General features: G+C 43.0%; 1 protein-coding gene across 5 annotated transcripts in view; it reads right to left on the bottom strand.

Moving 5' to 3' along the window:
• Positions 1 to 7,046: 7,046 nt before the first annotated feature.
• Positions 7,047 to 15,392, bottom strand: part of MARCHF8 (membrane associated ring-CH-type finger 8) — a 90,510-nt gene continuing 82,164 nt past the window's right edge. For all 5 annotated transcript variants that reach the window (XM_039553609.1, XM_039553611.1, XM_039553612.1 and 2 more), the window contains 2 exons: positions 14,353 to 14,500; positions 7,047 to 11,960 (listed from right to left, as the gene is read on the bottom strand). In XM_039553609.1, the coding sequence (XP_039409543.1) occupies positions 11,656 to 11,960; positions 14,353 to 14,500 (453 nt within the window). In that variant the 3' untranslated portion in view covers positions 7,047 to 11,655. The remainder of the gene's footprint in view (positions 11,961 to 14,352; positions 14,501 to 15,392) is intronic.

The following is a 15,392-nucleotide window of genomic DNA, read 5'->3' as shown; positions in this document are numbered from 1 at the left end:
CCCGCACCCTGCACTCAGCCCTCTCCGTGCACCTGCCCTCCCGCTGTGCACCAGCTCCACACCAGCACGCTTTACACACAGGCCTCCACACTGTACTTTCCTCTTGACTACATTCCACAGGTTCACAACTCAACACAGCTTCCAGAGCTCTCGGCTTTGCAGCACACTGCTCCGCACAGTATTCCTGATGCTGCCAGGCACAGCCCACCTCGGCACAGCCCCGTGTGCCTCACCACCTCTACGCTTACAGGATTTCACCTTAAACTGCTCCGCATTCTGTAACCTCACCCCCAACCACCCCAGTGTGCAGGCATATGTGCTCTTCTGTGTGCTCCTTACACTCACACTACACTGACACAACACACTACACACTGCATATATCCCACTTGCTTCATCATCCAAAGTTAATCATTCTATCATAGCACCACAGAATCATTAAGGTTGGAAAAGACCTTTAAGATCAAGTTCACTCAAATTCATCACCAGACCATGTCCTTAAGTGCCATATCCACATGTTTTTTGAACATTTCTAGGGATGGTGACTCACACCATACTGCACTCTCATTATATACACCAGATGTGCAAATCTGTGTACAGCCCATGCTTTCCTCAGAGCTTGACCCCTGTACCTGCCCATGCTTTTTTCCCTGTATTCTGCTAAGCTTTTGAAACACCCTGCTGTCTTTGCATTACCGTGCGCAACACCAAATGCCAGCATATCTGCACGTCAGAACTGCACACACACAACCAACTCCCCATTTGCAGAAAGCCCTCTAAACATCCTATTTCACACTCCCCACCCTGCGTACACCAAGCACCTGCTATCATTAAGATGCTGACATTATGAACAGAAGAGCTGTCTGTGCTTCCTTCAGACTCCAACTTACCCCATAGCAGCGATACCGCACACTTGGCACTTCGACACCAAGACCACTAATACTGTTCTCTAGTATTTCATCAAGCAAACAAATACTACATGCTGCCACCCTCGTTATCTCACTGATAATCTTCCTCCATGCTGCTGCCAGCAGCAGTTGCAGGATACTGTGCTGAGAGGAGCCAGGCTGGGCTTTTGCACATCTCAGTGTCCTTTCATCAGTGTTCTGTGATCAAATCCAGCTCCTCATATCCTTGCTGTCAGGCACTTGGCCTAGCTGGTCTCTAGCTCTTGTGAATCTCTAGTGATACGTAACAAGTGAAATTAAAACCACCTCAGGAGTGCTTTACTCGGTATACAGTTAGAGCTGAGGTACTGTGCTGGTTTAGTTAGTGCATGATGGTAAGTAATTGAATTATACTTTGGTAGCACTTTCAGTATGAGGCACTCTGCCCACAGGTGAGGCAGCAACTTTCAAATACAGAGGAAGTGAGCAATTACAGCCAACAGTTGGAACTTGTTGCTGGCTGTGCCTGTTTCTGTTCTGCCAAGTCCAGTTGCAAAGTGCCTTGTGCCTCTTGGACTGCTGAGCAACACCACGAGATATGCTTATGGATTCTCTGCTTCAGCTTCCCAAGACATGCTGTGGCCCGTCTTATGTTTTAAGTTATTTATGTTGTGGCCACACAACAATGGGGACAACAGGGACAGCCTTGTGCTGCCCTTGAAAGGATTCTGTTCTTCTTTTGCAGAGGCATGAAGATACTTGGCTACGCTCACCCAGAAGAGTTAGGAAAGATCTCCTACATCTCTTCAGGTCAAGTAGAAACTCAAGCATTTTCTGTATTGTGACTTAAGATTTCAAGGCTCTCCCACATTCAGGACATGCTTTTATACATAGACATAGAAAAGATTCAGAAGTACTCAGCATTAATTTCTACTCTGCTGCTACTTTTTAAATAACACTCAGAAGTGCAAAATGGCCAACTGTTGCACTGCACACCGAGGTAGCTGCAGAATCCCAGTCTGGAGATCTGACTTCTCCTCCTGACATTTAAGCAGCAAGGGATCCTTGTTACTGCACTGTGATCACTTCTATGGACAATGTTACCACATAGAAGTGCTCCATAAACTCAGTAAGCTCTTCCTTGCTTTCCTCTTCCCTTTAAGTAAGATTTCAAAGAACTCACACTTCCGTTTCATTTTTGCACAAGAGCTGTCAGTCCTAAAATTTCTAAATTTAGGTTCACAGCCTTCATTTAAAGATATCTGAAACTCTTTTAATATATCAAGTGTTTCAGAAACAGATTAGTCATACCTAAGGTCACTTTCTAGGCACCTCCATTTTCACTGCAAATATGGAACAAAATGGTGTTCAAATCTGGATCAGTGGGTTTCCATGTTTCTTTGCATTTCAGCTCCAATGCAGCATTTGAACCCAATTCCATTCCTGAGTGATGAGTTCTGTTCTCACACGGTTTGAGTCTCTTCTTTAGAAAGATGTGACTGGGAGTCTCCCAGTAGTGTTACAACTCCTCTTACAAACTCATCAAAAAATACTAGATATAGTCCTGTACAGGAAATTTGTAGGAATGCATTTGTTACATCTCACCAGCCTTTTCACAGCTATGTCTCTTTTTAAGTCTGTTCTTTTGTCACTTCTAGCTTTTATCATGAGGCCCACATTCAAAAGTTTATTGATATTTATTTCTGGCATCATTTCAAATCCTTTGTCAAAATCCTGCCAGACAAAATGCAGGATACACAAAAACCAAACCCAACCATTTTATCCAGAGACTACATTACTTCACTCATGAGGAGACCCATACTGTACTGTCAGCACCAGCCTGGGCTTACCTGCCCCAAACCCCTTCCCTGGGGAGGCAGGAACAGTTCCCTGCCCCAGCTGTGCACAAACACCTCGCTCCTCTCTTGGAGAAGGGTTCACTAGGCAGCAGGATCTGTTCAGCCACATGCAGGCAGCTGGGAAACCGGGCCCTTAAAACATGAGCAGCTGCTGTTCCTGGTCTGGCCGAGGGTTAGTGCAGGGCAGGATAGCTGCTTGCAAAGGGCACATCTACTCTGCCAGAGATTTTGCTGCTTCTGACTCACAGCTCCCCTTTGCCCAAACATACCTCAGATTTACTCCATGGAAACTCACAGCAGAAGTCAGCTGCTGTCCCTCTTTACCTTCACGCAGTGCTAGTGAAAAACAAGGTTGTTCTGTGAAGATGTCACATATCTTACAGCCCTCCTGAGGTTACAGGCAGTTGGGGTGGGCAGATGGCCCTCCTGAAATCTGTCAGTAAGGACTGGGAGTAGGGAGGAATGATACAATAGGCAATTAACAAATGGCAGAGGGGAGCAGCAGAGCCTACAGAAATTTCCAAGCTACATAAATAACCTAAGGGGCATGAGCCGAATAGCCGAGAACATATGGGTGCTAATTGCATATTACTCCACCAGAATGGGGAGAAAAAAACCTCCATGTTCATAGAACTGCCTCTGTCCCACCTCAGTGCCCAGAAATGAACTCTAGAGTTGCAAAGCTCAGCACAATGCCCTTGCTCTGCCATCCAGGCAGTGGCAATTCTGGCACCAGTTGAATCTCTCACAGCCCCCAGCAGGGCTGCTCTATCAACACTTAATATGGTATCTTAATACCTTTTCTGCAAGGGACCATCCAGGTTGAGAGAGGCTGAGAGGGTAGGCTTCCTACCCTCTTTTTGAGCTGATGTTCCTTGGATCCTTCATCCCATTTAATATGGTGTTAGGACATCTCCCTCAGCCCTGAGAACCATGGGATCTGGAACTGCTTGACCTCATCACTTCCCCCTAAATGTGCAGATCCTCTCCTGCCTCTACAGATGTAGCTGTGCAACTCTGGCACTTAAGGAGAGGAGGGAGGCAGAGAGAAAGCAGCATGCTCTCAAGGTTTCCCCTCCCCAAACCATTGCTTCAGGCTGCGCAGGTAACAGTGCTAAAGAGGAGGGGAGAGCAAAGGCATAGGACACATAAGCCACAGACAAGACAAACACAAGGAGTACAGCTGCATTACTGGCTGCTCTTTAGGTATCATTTTGTGCTGCACACATTTGACAACTGCAAAACTAGAATAGTAATGAGAGACTGAAAACTGCTGCAAAATTCCTAAGCACAAGCAGCAAAGGTAGAGTCCTGATAGAGGCTTGTGCAACATCAGGCAGGTCCAAATTAATCCTTGAAATAATACCTCTAACTTCTACTAAAGCCTTATTTGGTCCAGGGCTGCAAGAAAGCTGCTCAGTGGAATGGTTTGATTTAATTTACATCTAATTTCTCTGGTGTACATCAACTGGTTACACGTGACCATGAATGTAACATGGTCCTGAAAGCAGTTTTGGGATAAAATAAACCATCATCTTGCTGGCATGAGGATATACTGGTTTAGCTAATCCCATTATTAGAATCAGTTCTCTTAAGACAGCACTTTCAAAAGCAAGAAGGTAAACATGAGAGCAAAGTAAGTGGCAAGCTGGGCTCTAGAGAGACCTCAGTTTATCTGCAGGAAGGGGACAGTGGTACTTGGTGAGTTATTTTGGGATGCTCAGGAGTAAAGCAGATATGAAGTATGACATACACTCTCCAAGACAGCTGTGCTCTTGCAGCTGGGATCAAGTCCTTAGCCCAAGACATTTCCTGTTCTCTCCCAACCGCAAGGATAACTGTTTCCCCTTCACAAAGGAACCTGCTGTCCCAGCACCACACCCTGCAGCTCTAACAGTGATGAATTCTCCTAAGCCTGCTTGGCCTGCCTTGTTTGCAGGTGGCCTTTGAGAGTTACCAGAACAACCCAGCACAGCAAGTTGCTTCCAGCAAAAATGACTGGGAGGTTTATTTTAGTGAAGTCTTAAAATGTTAGGAATTGCAAGCCTGATTCCTTGAAGCTTCAGGATTTAATGAGCACACCCTGAGTGGTGATCTTCGCCCCTTCTGCTCTGTGCAGCCTTCTGGTGTTTTATTCAGTCATTTCAAACCCTCCTCTGATGTTAAAGCCTTTGAGACAATTTCATTTATCTCCCTAATACTCTCAAACAAAGTCTACTCTCTATTTTTAGATTTCAGTTCCTCTGACACCATTCTTGCCTTTTTCCTAGAATGCACTTTTAAGATTATTCTTAAAGTTTGTCATCACTCGACCCTGCCTAAGCAGTATTACATTTCCAATTATTCTACCCTGTGTAATGCACTGAATTTGCTCCCCATTTCCCTTGTCCAGGGCTCTGTTTTTTTTTTTAAAAAAAACCTCCTCTGCCTCCTTTCTCCATCTAGCCAAGATGAACTGAGTTTTCCTCTGTTCAGTTCTTGTTCTATATTGAGATATTCTTGCCTGACTTTCTTATGTCATACATCTATCCCAAGGAAGTGAAAAATCCTCCACTTCTGCTGTATTGTGGTACACCATACAATGCCAAAAGGTCAGAGAGCATCCTATGCATCAGACTGGAGCCTAGAGGATTTACAGGAAAAACTGGGATCACAAGGGGGCATTGACCTTTATTTGCAGTGACACTCCTGGGTACTTCCGTGGTCATTCCTATTAATCACATATTGCCTGCAATTTGGTACATCCTAGCACAACCCTCACTGCCAGCCTGGTCCAGAGGCAAGTGAGGAAGCGGGCAAGAGGAAGGAAATTTGGGTTGCACAAGCAGACTGAAAGGAAAAGGACAAGCACAGCATGATATGGGTAACACACTGGGGATAGGGAAATCTGAAATGGAGGGGTGGGTGACAGGAGACTGGTCCACAGGGTGGCTGTGGGAAGTGGGGTGGGAGATGTCCAGCTCCTGCAGCAGTGCAGGGGGCTGAGCAGCAGTGCAGGAACGTGCCTGGCTCTTGAGACACGACTTGGTTTTCAGAGTCAGCAGCTGGAGCTGCACCTTTTGACAGGTCTGCCTCCACAGGGCATTTGTCGACCTTGTGAAATGCTGCCCCTTCTGCTTCCCAACTGCCTCCTTCTGCCCTGCTCCAAGGGGCAAGTCATGCTATGCTGGTCCTGCCAGCCAGATACCAGTAACTACTCACCAGACACCTCCAGTTCCTGGGGACCAGATGAAAAATCCTGTTCCTGGAGTCACAGCTGTGCCATATGCTGCTGAGCCAATGCTGTTCTCTGCCTCAGAGATGGACACAATGCACACAGTGACAGTAATACTCTTTCAGATAAAAATAAGGTTTACAAGAGGAAGTAAGTTAATTTATAATTAACTCGAGATGCCTGAGCCCAAGACAAGGAACACTTTTTAACTGGCAGCCAGATGGCTTTGCGGGCTCTGTTCCTTAAACCATTTAACAGCTTTTCATCTCAGAGACTGCCAGTCAAACAGCAGGCCCTGGAAATTATCCTACCATCTCTCCAGAAGGGTTTTTTTGTATAGAGGTCTTGTTGGGTTTCCAAACTTTATGTAAGTAGCTTCATTTACTACAGCCAGAATTTCTTAACTAAGGGAATATAGGACAGAGACTTTTGTTTTGCATGGGAGACAGGTCTCCAGGGCTGCAGATTTAAGATTTCCTTCCCTTCCTTACCTAAAAGAAAATTAAAAACTAATTACTACTTAAGCAGAAATGAAAAGCTTTTCTTTGCTCTTTGGTGTGTATGCCTTTGTAACAAGCTCTCTCACAGCAGGGCAGTTTCCTTGACCTGCTGGTTCTAGAAACGTATTCTCATGAAACTGAAGATTTCCTCTTCTGTATACAAAAGTAATATATTCTTCCTAGATGAAAATCATAGTAATGAGCATCTCACAGATGCATGTGAGAATGCTGACTCCAGACATGAAGCATTTGATGCCCCATGCAGTGTTGATTCCAAAGGTCAGATTTTAAGGTCCATGGCAATCTTCTCTCCCCACCTCCTGCATGGCAGAAACCAGAAAATTCTCCCCATGATTCCTGCATTTGAAGCCAAAGCACCTGAATTGAAGGAGTTGCCCAATTACTCCCATGGTTACAATGCCTTTATCATTATGGATCATTTTATTATCAAATTGTCATGGGATGCTACTCTGCATTGGTCTGCTACACTGAAGAGCCATCAAATTCTGTGTTTTGATCATCATTTTACTACTGCAGAGCTCAATTTTTCTCTCCATGGTTTTTCAAACAAAATGGATACTATAATGGGTTTGGGATTTTCTGGGTTTTTTTATAGAAACACTTTATTGCTGCAGTCAATAACCCTGTGTATCACACACAAATAACCAATTACAGTTTAAGAAACTAAAAATAACTCTGCAAGTGGCAATACTGAGAAAACAAACATACATGAAAGGATACAAAACTATACGTTAAGTTACTAGAAATTTAGTAACTAAAAAATTCTGCAGAAGTATGAAGTGTCTTGTATAAACTATACAACACATGCCAGTGTAAAGTTCTTCAACATTATACAATTACCTATCTACAAATGTTTTATCGAAATACAAGATTAGCTGCAATTTTTAAACAGTTATCTTCTATACAAAGACAAGTGCTTTCAGTACTTCATTGGAATATACAGACACCGCAATATCTCAAAACTAAAAAATAATCACAAAATAAAAGGTCCCACTTAGAAATTTTCTTTCTGTATCTAATACAACACTAAGGAAATCCAGCCAGCAATATCCTTGCTTTTGTATTTGCCCTGTTTCACTCAGATATGAGAGGGACCCAACCCACAGTCACTGACCTCCCCCTTTTCATTGCTGGCCAGTCTCCAGAGCAGACCACACCAGAAATCTGTATCTTAACACACTTCAGCTCTAGGAGAGATTTGGACCTGGGTTCCACTTCACAATAGATACTTACTCTGCCACATAGACGGCAGAAGCAACCAGCTCCTGTGCATGGCCACAGCCAGGCATCACTTCAAAGGTTCCTCAAGAGTGGCAGGCCAAGCAGCGCCCTTCCTTACAGCACCAAGTGGGACTTATGCTCTGATCAGTAGAGGGGATTGGCTTGCACAGAGTTACTACTGCTTCCCAGGAATTCCCAGGTACAGCACAGAGGCCCAGTACTTCTCTAACCCCTCGCAGGCTCATTCAATCTTCATTGAATGCCTCCTGCTGAAGCAAAGCCAATCTCAATGACATTCGACCAGAGGAAGCTGTCCTGATGTCTGGCCATCTCTTCAGAACACATTTTAAACATCACTCCTGCTCCCAAAATACAGGCTTACAGCTGAAAAAAGTCCTGAGAATTCATAGGAATTTAAGATCGCATCAGCTCTTAAATGGGATCAACCTTCTGCAGCACACATCTGTCTAACATAATGCATGTTCATGACCTGGCAGATACATCAAATGTGACATAGCAGGGGAATTTCCTTGGCCCAGATGGTGTCTTTTTGGACAGAAGTGATGTCAATAGAATGGGAGTCTCGTCAGTTATCTGGGGCATTGGACACATCAGCAAAGGCTCTGGCAATCTAGGGAAGGGATTGTGGTAGATGGCATTAAGCCTACATTCCCTCCTACTTAAATTCTGGTCTCAGGGAAGTCCCAGGGTAACCCAAGCTAACTTTGACCAAGGTACAAGGACCAGACTTCTATTTCAGTCATTTCAAAAGCTGCCAGAGGGAAGTATTGGAAAGCTTGATCTAATAGGGGATTGTTGTTCCCCTTACTGACATCTGAACAGAAAGGACAGAGCTCCCCTGAGATGTCATCAGTGCCACACAGCTGGAAGCTGAAAAAAGTCAACAGTATCTTCTTGAGGACAAAGAAGAAAAAAGCACCATTCAGCATTCTCCAATATTTGATGGCACCATGCAGAAGCAGAGAACTGCATCTCCAGAAACCCACCATTAACACCAAGCAAGAATCAGCACGAGAAGTGTGACCAGCATAAATGAAACCCCTGACAAATAGATCTCTTCTGTTTCATTTCCTTGGTATGAGCAATCCTAAGCAGTGTAAGAGTTTAAATAATAGGCCTTAATTTTCATTCAGAAGAATGAAAGTGGAGAGGGAATTGTTAGCAGCAACACTGGCTAAAACATTTTCATTCACAAATATTTTTCCCCAAGTGATTTTGCTGGAGATGATTTTTCTTTACAAGTTAAGATACTCAGGGGCACAGCAAAAACATTCAGTACCCTGAATACACTGAACACTACCTGGCACGTTCCACATGCAGCTTCCGAAACACCGAATGAGATTTTGCAGTATTTCACCCAGAATCATGTACAACAGTGACTGAAGCAGGACCAGCAAGTTACAGTACGCTGTATTGGCAATGTCAGAACACTGCTCACACACCACAGCCTCTCAGGTGTGAGCTGGAGAACAGCCAGGTTTCATACGAGGACTTGTCCATCTTCATTTCACCTACCGGCCACAGATGGGATGAGAACGTGCACAGCATCGCTCGGCAGCTGATTGTGTCCATTCTGCAGCTGTAACGTGAGCATCTCGCAGATGGGCAGGCCTGGTGCACTTGGGCATTTCAGAAGAACATCATGAAGGTGTGCAAGACCTGATACTTAACCCACCTGAGTTTATCTAGTGAATCTTTCACAGAACAAAATAGAAAATAAAATGAGACGGTGTATTAACTGCGTTCTCATAATAGAAAAGGATCACCCACAGCAGAGTTCAGGAAAGGTCTTGAGTAATTGCACTTTAAATTATGGCAGGCACAGGCAACAAACTCTGAATGTGTATGGTCATGAAGACTCTGCCCTGATACTAGCAGGGTGCGCAGGGTTTGTCTGCCTGTATCACTTAAGCACGGGACATCCTGACAGCTAATACAGTACACAAACCCATGCCAGTACAGCTTTACCAGGACTGCCCAGAGGTCTGGATTTTAACACATCTCAAGAACAAGGAACCATGTTGTTCATGAAGATCACAGACAGTAAGCTTCAAGCATGAAGTGAGAGGCACACGTGCTTTTCCTCTAACAGGTCTCAGTAACCACTGGGATGTGTGTTCTCTTCCCACAGTCCCTTCTCTGCCTCCTATTAAAATATTGATTTAGAAATAAATTAATATTACATGTTAAGGAAAAAATCCCTGATCTCTTACTGGTATACTTTAAGAAGTCTTAAAGCAGCTACTTTTACTATGAAAAGAATGTACCCAAAGTTGTACTAGAAAAATAGTAAGTGAAACTTGAACTAGAGCTCAGAATTTAGTTCAGTATCTCAACAAGTAAACAGAAACTTTTACCTGAGAAATCCAGGCAACTCCTACTAAAACCAGCTATATTATCATCATTGATTTTACAGAGATTTAGATAGGGCTCAGGTAGGGAAAGTCAGCTTTCAAATGCAGAGGCCTCATGTGCTGACTTTTCGTGGGGCTCCATTTCTGCTCCAGTCACACTGAGGCTTTGGCTGAATGAGGGCTCGAAGCTGGACAATGGTGCAGTGAAGCAGAATGGACAAACAAATCAACTGCAGACACCCCAGGCTTTGGGCAACTCTGTCTAAAGGTCTGCAAACAGATTTTAAAACTGTCCCTCTCTTTGCATGAAAGCAGACTAATTAAAAAGCCAGTCCCAAATTCAAAAGCACAGACAAAAACTATTCTCTGACCACATAGTGCATCACATCAGGACTAAAACCAGGCAGGTATTTTTAAATTTATCCACTTAATGTGATATTTACTTCCTACACTTGGATCTCAGCATCTCCTCTGATAACATCAAATTCTTGGGTAATTCACACATGACACAGCACTAAAGAAAGAAAACCAGTTTCAGCTGTATTGACTAAGTTCCCTTTTTTTCTATAACAGCTCACATTTTTATCAATATAGCAACAAAGCCTTTGCCAATGGTTTGGAATGAAAGTTACATCAGGTATGTATGTGCAGGTATGGTGATGGTCTGACTTGCTGGGGAAAAAAAATATCAAAACCAATCCCCAAAACAGAGCACTGAAACTATTGAAAACAAACACTGTACACATCCACTACTCCTCATACACAAGTCACAAGTGCAATATCCTTTGAAGAAAATTGCTCCTCAAAGGAACCCCAAAGAGGCAGAGTTTTTTAGTGTTTGGTTTAGTAAGATAATGTGGGCATGTGTTGGAAATCACAGGCTGGAATTTTTTAATTTTTTTTTTTTTTTTCGTAAGGCAAGAGGTTTATGTTCCAGAAGAATAGATGGGGTAAAGAATGAAGAAATGTTTCAAAAATGAGACATTCTTTCAAGTTTCATTCTCATTTGACATACATATTACAAAATAAAGATTTTTAAAAGTGCTATATGCTTTTTAAGTCTCATCGCAATATGTAAAGCAAGATTTTACACCTGTTGCCTAAAACACAATGTTAGTGGCAGTGTTAGTGGTAGATTAGACACTCTCTCTCTCTCATTTCCCTCACTGTCTGGGACAACCTCCTTCATCACGCATAAAGAACCGACCAACCAACCAACCCCACTCTAAGCATCCTCCAGAATCACTTAAGATTCATCTTCTAAAGTAACAGACTCCATGAAGTTGGTGACAGCTCGCTAGCGGCTTGCTTGATACCAAACCCAAGGCTCATTCTACCCAATATCCTGTGGCTCTTTGATCAGCCAGTATGAGACACAAAATGTTGAGAGGTATGCAGCCATGATGACATTGACAGATATGCCTAAGGGATTTAAAAAAATTCCAACAAAAAAACAAAAGTAAAAAAATTTATCCGCCAGCCCTCAGCTGTTAGCTGATTTTAAAAAGGTAGAGCAGTTTGCAGTAAACAATGATATTAAAATCTTCAAAGACATACAGAAACACCCCTCCCACCCAGAAATCAGACATGAAGGATTTCTGCAGCACAGTCTTCTGGCTCTGTGTAATGTGAAGAGTTTGTGTCTGAATGGTGAACCCCAAACGTTTCTTTGCTTTCGAAGTTTGGCTCCGTTAGTGCAGGTTTTTCAAAAATATTCTTTTTGCTAGTTTCTGGACAGTTTTGTACATATATTACTCGGTTGTAAGCTTTAAGTCTCTTCCACAGCTGTATGTACACTTTGCATTGTACATACATGAACAGAAGTCCTCCAGTGAAACCAATAGCCACTACTACCAGCTTAGTCCAAAATGGCCACTCTAGAATACCTGGAAGAAAGAAAATAAAAAGAAGAATTAAAAAATGGACCTGGTCAATATCGGCTGGACTAAATTGGATCTTTCAAAAACGTACTGTAAGGAAACTGTCACGGAGTTTGGGTCACGCAAACTATTCTTAGTTTGCCATTTTTCCTGTTTGGCTTTTTTTTCCCTCCTTCAAGTCAAGCACACCTGATTCACATATCACATTCTTCCCCACCAGAGAAAAAACCAAAACAACTGATTTTCTGTGTCTGAGCCTTGATGCAGTACAATCACAAAGTCAAAGCAACCACCAGTTGCTTGTAATATGCTTAAGTCCTCTTACACCTGTTTTTAGACTAAGACTGGATCAAATTATGAAAGGGACTCTATGGCATGGTTTCCTCTTCATAGCAGAGACTCAACTCAGTGACCCAACAAGTCTGTTCCACTCTGTGATCACACGGGACGTGGAGACATAAAGGAATGGTTGTTACCATATAGCTTGACATGTTTGTTATGCAGATGAGAAAATTTTATCTGCATCACACCCAGTAACTTGTATCTGAACTACAGCATCTCCTCTGATACAAAACTGCAAGTGCTGGAGATGCTGAAGCATTCCAAGCTTACCCTCTGTCCTTAAAAATTACCACCATCTCTTTTCCTAAATTTGTCTAGCTTGAACCTTTAGACAGTGGATCTTGTTACATTTCTATCAATCATTTTTAAATTAAAAACTTTTCATTTTGTACATTAGGTCCTGTATTCATCCAGCCTCTTTAAAATAAGTGTCATCACAAGATGGATATGAAACTATGCTGAATCACCCATTATCAGGTTTTTCAGAGAATAAAATCGTATCTTTCCAACTCTTCGAAGTTTTAACCAAGATACAGGGTGGTGTTGTTTTGGAAATGCATGGTAGTATGGGAGGAATGAAAATATGTTAGTCCCAAAATACAAAGGGCACTGCAGCCCTACTACTGATGAAATCCCATCTGTGATTCATATCTGACCCTCTGATTCACAGGTGAGCTGTCTGATGCTGTCTGTAGGCAGTGACAGCATACGCTTGCCGCTGTGTGGACATGAATATATATCCACGCACACTCCCCGCATCCCCCAGCTCATTACAGCACTCCCTGGATTTAGAATCTAAAGGAAGGGAGCAAAGAAAGCACTACAACATGTACCAAATATTCACACCATTCCTCCTAGTTATGTTCATCTAATATATTTACTGGTTAAAATAACCTGGAGACGATGTATCGTTGAAAGCATATCCTTTTCATTATTATATGGAAACCTTACACTGAAAGGCCAATAATTTTCCCTGTTCATGGAAAAGATGGGGTTGGATGGAACAGAAACAAAGAGATTTCATTGAAAGCAGCTTCCTGACTGAAGTCATGAACAGTCCAACTACAGCCTAAATGAGAAATGAGAGGATAACTTTTTAATTTCAAGTGATTCTGCTCTGAAGAGACTGTAACAGCTCTGTGGATTTGCAGGTTCATTAACGCTCAACTACCTCCCCAAAGTACACTGTTCAATCACCGGCAAAACATCTTCCACCTGCATGTCTAGCTGGCATGCAGTGCTCTGGAAGCCTTCTAACAGCTTCCATTCCTTCTATCCCCACCTTCAGGCTCAGCTGCCTGAGGAACAGTTCTGTGACAGCTGCAAATCTGAAGCCCAGCATACCTGAGTAAACACATTTCAGATTGGTAAGTTTACTGCTGACATACTCAAGAAAGCTTACTATTCAATAAGCTACCGATTGCACTGGGGTGGCAGCCACTACATGAATTGCAGTGCATTCTGTCTCAGTTATGCAAATTGGAGTCCTAATATTCAACTTGAATTTCTTCTGCTTCAGGCACAATCACTCATAAAAGTTTTTCCAGCCTAACATGGCTCTCACTGATGACTAACCCACCCACAGATGACTGGGAGGAAAGAAAACCCTGTTGATTTACCTCAAAGATTTGAATTTAGGTTCCTCTTAACTTCTTCTCTTTTTTAAAAATGTTCCAGTTTTGCCCAGTTTAAAGGTAGTCATAGCAGCAAACAAATGCTTACATCCTTATCTGCAAATTTAGACCTAAATTTGCTGAGGCAGTGCAACTTTGTGTCTGGCTACAGTGGATTAGCTCTCATATCTGTGCATTTCACAAGTGCAAACTAAATTAACCTGAAACAGATTTAAAAAGCACCCACAGATTAATTCACTGGCAAACTTATTGATTTAACTACGTAATTTTAGAACAGTGTTTTTAAACAAACCCAACCCCAGGGTAAAGCTGACTAGTTAAAGTATAAAGATTACCTGCACACTTACGTTCCACATGCTTTCTGCAATCAGGATAAATAATTATTCCAAGGGAATAAGTGGGAAGATAAGCAAGTAACATACCGGTAGTTTGTCCCTGTTTAATCTCCTCAGCAGTCCTGTCTATCAGGACATAGAGAGACCACACAACGCAGGTGATGGCAATGATATGGAATGTTACAGAGCACATAATCTTCCTCCTCTCACTGGCTGTCATCTGCAGCTTCTCCCACTGGCAAGAAACCCAGAACCAGAGTAGAAGATTAGGAGTTTATTGTAGTTACTAGAGAGTATGAAAAGAGAACATTGATAAAAACAAAAACCAGGCAGGAGACCAGTTTCCTCCTAACAAGGATTTTAAAAGTCAAATGGCATCATTGCTGTGGCCACAGCATGTGTGTGATGGCTAGCAGCTCACCCTGCTGTGACAGGAGCCATCCTGGTGCCAGAGGGGACTCGAGCGCAGCTCCCACCCTCAGCACAATGTCATCACACCCTGCTTACCCACACATGGGCAGCTCCAGCACAGAGGGGCCCAAGCACTGCTGCTCCTTCCTGTGTTCCCCACTTGACAGCAGGTACCCACAGCTGCCTGCAGCTGAGCATCACGAGTGGGAGTGCGCACCCTTGCTCAGGGAGGCATTCAATAAAACAATGGTGAACTGGCACATGATTCAGCTGACCATGGTGTGTAAAGACACCTCATGGTGAGCTCTCAGAGTCCCATAGCTGTTGAGCTCTCAGCTCAAGGCTGTTCAGCTCTGACCTCATGCCTCTGGGGGTTTCATTCAATCTTTACATATATTTAATACCGCTTACAGCAGTGGCACTCACACGTTATTTTCAGTGTTTCAAGTGCACTTAAATACATATGCCCTAAGAATATACCACACAATTGGGGTGACAGCTTTTCTAAGCAAGAGGATGCAGCAAACTAAATCCCCAGACCTGCATCTATCAACAATGCTTATATAGCCCAAAACAAAACCACAAAATCAGGCCAATGTAATTTCAGAAAGATACAAGGAAACTAGACAATTATTATAGGTGCTTCTAATATGCCAGACATACCTGAGACACCCAGAAGCTATGTTTTAAATTTCTTTTCTGTAATCTCCCCTATG

Source organism: Corvus cornix, chromosome 6 (assembly GCF_000738735.6).
Source record: "Corvus cornix cornix isolate S_Up_H32 chromosome 6, ASM73873v5, whole genome shotgun sequence".
Taxonomy (NCBI): Eukaryota; Metazoa; Chordata; class Aves; order Passeriformes; family Corvidae; genus Corvus; species Corvus cornix.
This window is presented reverse-complemented; position numbering and strand designations above follow the sequence as displayed.